The sequence below is a fragment of the Octopus bimaculoides genome, chromosome 5 (genome assembly GCF_001194135.2).
Source record: "Octopus bimaculoides isolate UCB-OBI-ISO-001 chromosome 5, ASM119413v2, whole genome shotgun sequence".
Lineage (NCBI taxonomy): Eukaryota > Metazoa > Mollusca > Cephalopoda > Octopoda > Octopodidae > Octopus > Octopus bimaculoides.
The window spans coordinates 31276737-31284534 of record NC_068985.1 but is presented as its reverse complement, the minus strand read 5'-3'; the positions used below and the strand labels follow the sequence as shown (position 1 = coordinate 31284534).

General features: G+C 33.0%; 1 protein-coding gene across 1 annotated transcript; it reads right to left on the bottom strand.

Annotated features, from left to right (window-relative positions):
- Positions 1 to 702: 702 nt before the first annotated feature.
- LOC106867867 (40S ribosomal protein S25) lies at positions 703 to 7302 on the bottom strand. The gene is made up of 4 exons (XM_014912919.2): positions 7188 to 7302; positions 5793 to 5888; positions 4093 to 4276; positions 703 to 813 (listed from the first exon to the last, which is right to left on the bottom strand). Exons 1-4 carry the CDS (start codon positions 7188 to 7190, stop codon positions 740 to 742), a joined length of 357 nt encoding a protein of 118 aa, XP_014768405.1. The 5' UTR covers positions 7191 to 7302; the 3' UTR covers positions 703 to 739.
- Positions 7303 to 7798: the final 496 nt, after the last annotated feature.

Genomic DNA, 7798 nt, shown 5'->3' with positions numbered 1-7798 from the left:
AGTTGTTTAATGAAACCAGACTAAATTTATGATTATGTTAGAAATTAATTGAAACACATAAGGGGTGTAATTTGGTTAGAAATATGGTAACGAAAGGGTTAAGACATTGGCACTACTTTATGGAGCTATTGAAACACATCCACATCATATATGACCAATCCAGTGAAGCCTTCACTCTTACAGGAACTAATTCCTCTCATGCCTTACTTTTCTCAGAACACTAACACTGTCAAACATGTATGCTTACATTACACATCCAGTAGAGTATACTAGCCTCATTCCTTTCTAACCTTCCTATGTCTTCTGCATTCAGAGCTCATGCCTCGCTATCATGTAGAATTTACTGTCCATATACATGCATCAATACAAATCCTCCTTTCACTCGGAGAAGCCTTCTGTGGCCTAACAGGTGGCAGCTCTCTGAATTTCCTTCATCCTATTATTCTAACCATCACACTCTCCATGCATCTTCCCTCGCTACTAATCTAGTCCCTTAGGTAACAGAAATTTTAATAAGAGCAAACCCTGTGTAATGATAAAAAAGCAAGTTTAACATTCATCGTATTCTAATTTTAACATATTGAAGACAATTTTACAAAGCAATCTAGTTACAGCAATGTTTCAGTCGCTATTGTGGATTCCACGTCAGTTACAAGGGAGATGGGAACATAACAGGTTAAAGCCAAGAATTAAAAAAAAAAATTTATATTAATGCCATTTATTGAACTTCATTCTAAGGTTATGCTACATCTTCCTTAGTGGCTCTGGTGTAGATGATCTGTGAATGGTGTTTGGACACCAGCTTGATGTCACCTAAAATTTAAAAAATAGCAGTAAATATATCTACAACAAAAGATAAAATTGTTATGTAGTGAAGATGCAAAATAATAGAAAAATTTATATATTTACAGGCAGCATGTTCAAGCATACTATATTTACTTGTGTATATAATATGCAGGCCTAAGTGTAAGCAACAAAATATCAGAAAAGTATCTCGTGTATAAAATGCAGACTTCTCTAGCATATATGGAAACAAGTTTATTATAACTGCCATGCAAAATACACTGAATAAGTGCACACATCTTACATAAAACCTTTGATCTTTACCAATTATCCATATTTCTTCTCTCCCACACATCCTGGCTTCTGTCATTTCCAGACCATCTTATGTTGCCTTGAATATACATACCTATCACAGAATATTGAATGTTCATACCAGCATCCCACCCCCACCCAATCACATATCCTTCTTATTCATGTCTCATTCAAAGAGACTAGCATGCAAGCAGAGACAGGGCTCTGAGAACTCCCAAACCATATTGAAAACATGGTTATTTCTCTAGCACTAGTGCCCTCCCACCAAAAAAAACTGCACACTGTACACTTTGAAAAATGTGAAGATTGTTTAGCCTAATTGAGCATGTTAAAGCTCTAATGCTGGTGGCATGATCAAAGTCCCCAGTACACTAGAAAGCCATTGGTATTAGGAAGGGCATCCAGTTGTAGAAACCAAACAAGATGAGATCCTCATCTATTCTAGGTGAAAACAGGATGCTTTAAATATAGGCTATCTGTCCAATCCATGCTAGAGTAGGAAGCAGATGAAAAGGAACAAATGTACAACTACACCACATACAGTTACATGAACCACCAAACAAGACCTCTCACAAACAGCCAAATCACATTTCAACAACCTTGTACAATGTATACAAACAAGGGAAATCATTACATGGTAATTTGGCACTAAAAATACAAAATCTCTCAAATCACAACCTTTTTTATTCAACCAATGAATGAAGCTTACTTAACACAAAACTGGAGGGTGTGATTTGCATCACTCACCTAGCTGTATATAAAGGGAAATATTTAAAACCAAGTTAATCAACTCTTATCAAACCGCCTGTACACATTCCATGTTTTAAAAGCAGCAAATTTTGAACCGAGCAGAACCTGATACTCCAGAACAGCATTTATTAGTCATTCTTTATATGAGCATTATCTTCATATATTTACATAAACTAAAAGATTTTTGAGAAACAAGATTTTGCACATATACCACCATACAATAAATATCTAGCTAAGATACAGGCTATTTCTCTTAACCATCCCTACCCTGCACAAAACACTAACTCTTTATGACATTGACCAATGAACTTCAACTTTAAATTCACCAGTTTGGGAAGTTCCTCAAAAATAAGATATTGCTCACTTGGCCAAACACACAAAGTAATTTTATATGAAAAAAAAATTAAAGTTATTAGAATTTTCAAATGTATTTTCAAGCAAAACAAAATATAACTGCCTAGGAAAAAATAAAGAACAAGGCTTATAGACCAAAAATAAGAAGCCTGGTTATCTGTTCAGAACTTCTTAGAGGATAAGAACTTCATAATTAACTTCAAGAGTCAGAATTTTATCATCTCTACAGAGAACCCAAATTAACCATTGCACAAAACATGCAAACTGAAGAATAACAAGATGCAGAATATAAAAATATTGTTAAAATAAATGCTACAAAGTATTTTGTAGAATATATTTTAATTTGTTTGGTTTGGAGAAAGGTACCTGTGGCCTTTTGCACACATTGAGACTAGTGAGACAAATGTAGCTTATTTTCAAAATGTTCACCCACCAACATACATGCAACTAACATGAAAAAGTACACCTGATCATGCTCATATTAAAACAAACTATAAAACCTTCAATTACTTATAAACTTCAACTAAAACATTAATACTATGCTAAAAAAAGAAGCTAATATTTTACATCCAGACCAACAGATACCACTTGTATTAGACTAGCTTTAAAAGCCTGTGGCCCCAAACTAAAGAGAGCAATAACAATAAAGCATTTATTGGTATTGCTTCAAATTCAGAATAAATGAAAAACTTGTAAGTTCACAAATTTTAGGTTTCTTTCAAAATTCGAATTTTTAACTGTTAGCATATAACAAATTCGCATCCAGACTTAATCTCAATACTGGATGTTCAAGAACTAAATGAAGGGCAGATTTTCTATCTCAGGATCATCCTAATTCCAAAAACATATGTCTATGTAGAGCACATATAGACTGAGATACAGGCTATATATACATACATATATTATGTGCATGCAAATTTAACCGAACGTTTATATTATGTTAGTGGTTGCCTTGGGCTTTTGAATGCTTAGAATATAACTTCCCTGCACCCTCCTTCTCCAAACCATGTTAACCATGCTATAGTTCTCCGAACCATAGAAGAAATTATACAAGCATAAGACTCAGCTACAAGTCACATGCCATTTGAAAGGTATTAATATAAAATTTCATTTAAAAAACCCATTTCCCTAACAGTTATGAGGGAAAAACATTAGCTCTTGTGAATTTTCAGAAGTTCTCTCCCCACCCCCTCAGAAAAGATTTTCGCCACAAATTTCTTTACAATTGTAATCTATGCCATATGAAAGGGAAAAACTCTGACCTTGTGAATTTTCCAAAGTTAACACCCCCACCCACCATGTTGCTTTCCATGCATTTTTGTTTTCATACTACACTATTTTTTTTTATATTTCCTTTCCAGATAATATCAAACATTAACCGTATATTTCAGTCTCAATCAGAAATATTCTATGCTTCTGTAGAATCTACTGCAAGTCAGTTCTCACCCAAACAGCAAAAATCACTTAATTGATTGATCCCTCTAATCTATATTAGTAGTGTTTTTCAAACTCCAACCACCAGCAATTGAGCTTAACTTGTTTTCATGCATTCAACAAAGTTCTTTTGGAAATGAAATAGCATGTCGCTCTCTGGTCTATCACAAAGAGGATTACAACAGTAGCCTTGTACCTAGCTGAAATACTTTCTTCAAAGTTATTTCATTTATACAATTGCTAATGTTTGTTATAGTGTTTATTCAATACACAAGCAGCTAGCTATCTCCTGTAACCTCTCAGTATACAAATATAACTTTTAAATTACAAACCACTCATCTGTTAAATTCTCATTTTAATATTGACATTAATAAAGAAAATATTTTCTAAATACCATATAAACTCAACTCTAAAATAAAAAAAATTTAATGAATTGCTACGAAACAAAAAAATTCCTACCTAGTCTTTCCAATTCACGGAGGGCAAGTTTTGCCAGAGAACCACGAATCTTCAATCTTTCACTAACCACTGAAGGTGTGACCAGTTTATAGCTAGGGACTTCTTTTAACAACTTATCATAGGTAGCATTGTCAAAAAATACTAAATTATTTAACTTGTCCCTGACTTTTCCTTTTGACCACTTCTGCAATGGAAAAAAAACAGCTGCAGTTAGTAAAATACTTTGATCAGTTCAGTAAAGGATTTTCATAAGATATGTATAAAATGGTCATACACAATAGACTTACAAAATGAGTGATAAAGTTCAGAACATACATAGTGCACCTGTCTTGTGGGACTTAATTATATGTCTCTTTTCTAATCAGAAGCGCCTTTGACCAACAAAGTATGAAGTATCTGGCAGGGAAATTTTGCTTGCGCATCATTAATAAACTTTCTTACTTGTGGGAGTTTATATCTCCTTTAAGTATGAATAGTTTATGCAGAATGACCTGTCTTGTAGTGCTGAACTTAAGTTTTAAGTATTTTCCCAAGTAATTAAAATTTTTTCTAACACTACTGTATTCATTCACAAAACGTGTTATATTTCACATCAGTCATTATTAAGCTATTCTATTCTGATGAGGACTACTAATAAGACCAGAACATATCTAGAAATTATCACCATCAAAGTCAATTCCCATTGGACTCCATGTTTTAATATTTCTCATCTCCCCATTGTACTTCACTTTTTTAAAACCAGAGTTAAAACAATTGCATTAATCACAAAGAATGTAATTTGAACTGTTTTATGACTGTCACTGCTTTAATGAAAAAAATTGGCAGCCAGCCAATTCATGATAATTTCATTTAATACTTCAATATCAGACTGGAGATGATTTGCTAACATTAACAAAGTCGTTTTTTTGTCATTATTTATTCAGAGTAATAAAAACAAAGTCCACAGCCTTCACAGTGTTATTTATTATACACCATAATATAGATTACTAAATATGTATGGCATTTTGGGCTACTCAACAGTTACATTAAATGAACCGTAAATTTATTATGCCCCATTATATAGATGCAAGTTTGTTCCTGACTCAGTGTTCCGGTCTTGGTCATCACGCTTTTCTTAAAAATACATCATTGCTTTTATATTTTAAAAAAATTAATTTTGAAGCTTTTTCCCTCATAACTTTCAAGAAAATGGATATATATTGGATTTTTTTTACGGAATCCCACGTTTTCGGATACAGGATGGTTTTTTTTTTTTTGCTTTCGTTAACAGTTAAGGACCTTACAAATTTTTTTTCAGAATCGTAATGAGGGAGTAGGTGGGATTGAAATTTTGAAAAAGCGATCTTTGAAAAAAAATTTCCAGAATCGGGTTCTCCACAACCAAAAGAAAAAAAAATCAATTTACATCCATTTTCGCAAAAGTTATAACGGAAAAATCGGATCTTGTGAGTTTTCCCAAAGTCCCCTCCCCACTCCGCCAGCGCGCATTTTTTTCTCATATTCGTTTTCCACACACTTGTTAACACCCCCAGGCTGGTTTTCTTTTTTGTTCCCGGGTGAAGGTCTTTATAATGACCATTCCTACAGGTAATCAACAATTGAGAGTAACATACTATTAACGAAAAAATTTTCATCAGGTTATATAAAAATTTTCACAATTTTAAGCATAAATCTAGACAGTATTTAGAATCGATATTTACCTTCTTTTTGGCTTTACCACCGGATCCTCCTTCCTTCTTTTTCTTTTCTGGCTGTTTTCCTCCCTTTCCTCCCTTGCTATCTGTCTTTTTGGGCGGCTACAAGAAAATATTTGACGGTGAAGATGAAAAATAGTTCTCTCATACAAGGCATTAATATTATATGCATTATTTACATCGAAAATTCTACAGTAGAGACATGTAGGACGAGAAAATTGATCATTTCGACAAATGGTTTAATTGTAAATATATTCCTCGTTATACCCAAGACTCCGATCAAACAATATACTTGGGTTAGCAAGCGTCGAGAGGACATTATGTCAATCTTAACTAAAGCGGCGTCAGCTAGAATAATGAAGAAAAACCCAAAATAACTCAAAACGGGACGAGTAAAATTTTCGAAATATGTTATTGGTATATTAGTTCAGAAAACTGTTTATAATTAACACTCTTGTTAATTTCCTGGCAGTCTTTTTCATTTCATCACGTCGATAGCCAACTATTTTTGTACATTATTGTTGATGTTATTGACAGAAATATTGGTTTCAAATTTTGGCACAAAGCCAGCTATTTCAGAAGAGAAGTAAGTCGATTACATCGACGCCAGTATTCAACTGGTACTAATTTTATCGAGATAGGTAGAAATTTAAAGCAGAACGTAAAGGCGATCCTTCGTTAAAAACGGAAGAAATGCCGATAAGTATTTTGCCCAGCATGTCAACAATTCTGCCAGCTTGTTGCCCTGAAGACTACCGAAATATTACAAACAGTTAAAATAGAACTAATTATAAAAAAGAACAAAATCAAACAAGAAATGGTAACAGAAAAAGCAAAATTAAACAAATTGGATATGTAGTACAAAGCAAATTAGAACAAGTTATAACTGTTTGAGCTGATTTCATTTGCAACAAAATAAGAATATGATATTTATGGTCAATTTCCGCTAAAATTGCCTTCTTTCAAATGCCCAGATGAAAAGAAATCCGCGTATCGGAAAAATACCACGTGTACTTTGATAGTAGACAGATCACATTTACGAATTATTTTGTGACATTGACTAACCGATATGCAACTGTCTATTACATAACATTTTAGGGTTATTTTGTACCTTCATACATTATATACATATTAATTCCTAAAGATCCTACTTCCGGATAAATGAAATGAAGCTTTACTTTAACAATTATGTTAAATAAGCTGCCATGTTGAGAATGTATTGGGTAGGTACAATAAATTGTAACTTACAATTAAAAGACATTAACTTACTTGCTCTAAACACTACAGAAATTACTATCATTAAATAATGTAATCGATTAAATTGTTCTATATTGAGGTTTGGTAAAAATTTAAGCAAAACCAACGAAATGAAGTGCGAAAAAAATAAGGAGAAGAGCGTACCATCCTTTACGTCCACGAGGTTGTAGCAGAAAGAAAGACTTCAAGTGCGGCTGCGCAGACAAATTGCCCGGATATATAAGGCCGCTTAAGATTAAGATTTATTAAAAGATAAGGGGAAATTTCGAGGGCAAAACCATCTTCAAATATTTATTAATCCTGAATGATATAACAAAAATGCTCACAAAAATATTCGTTCACAAGATTTCACCTCTATTGCTATATTGCTATTTCGAAATAAGAGGCATAGCTTGTCAGAAGCTGTGTGTGTGTGTGTGTGTGTATGTGCGCACGCGCACGACCAACATTACCATTGAGAAGAAAATATATTAGTGAAACATACTGCATATTAAGTACGCATAAGGTCTTATATATGTAATATAAGTTGGAAAACTTCGATTAGCTGAGATTAGCCATGTAATTAATAGACAAGACCTCTCTAAAACTTTTTAAAATAAAATCAGGCAAGCAAATTTTGGGGAAAATAAATATAGAGAAGAGTGAATCTGGTTTTTAGTATTTTTATATTTTGTATGTATACATTCATACACACACACACACATAATATATATATATATATATATACTCTTTAACTCTTTTACTTGTTTCAGTCA

Excerpts from the sequence above, each read along its gene's own strand:
- LOC106867867 (XM_014912919.2), bottom strand. Across the intron at positions 4,277-5,792 it reads GTGGTAAAGCCAAAAAGAAG|AAGTGGTCAAAAGGAAAAGT; the intron begins GTAAATATCGAT and ends TTTCCATTGCAG. Across the intron at positions 814-4,092 it reads CCGTGAATTGGAAAGACTAG|GTGACATCAAGCTGGTGTCC; the intron begins GTAGGAATTTTT and ends TTTAAATTTTAG.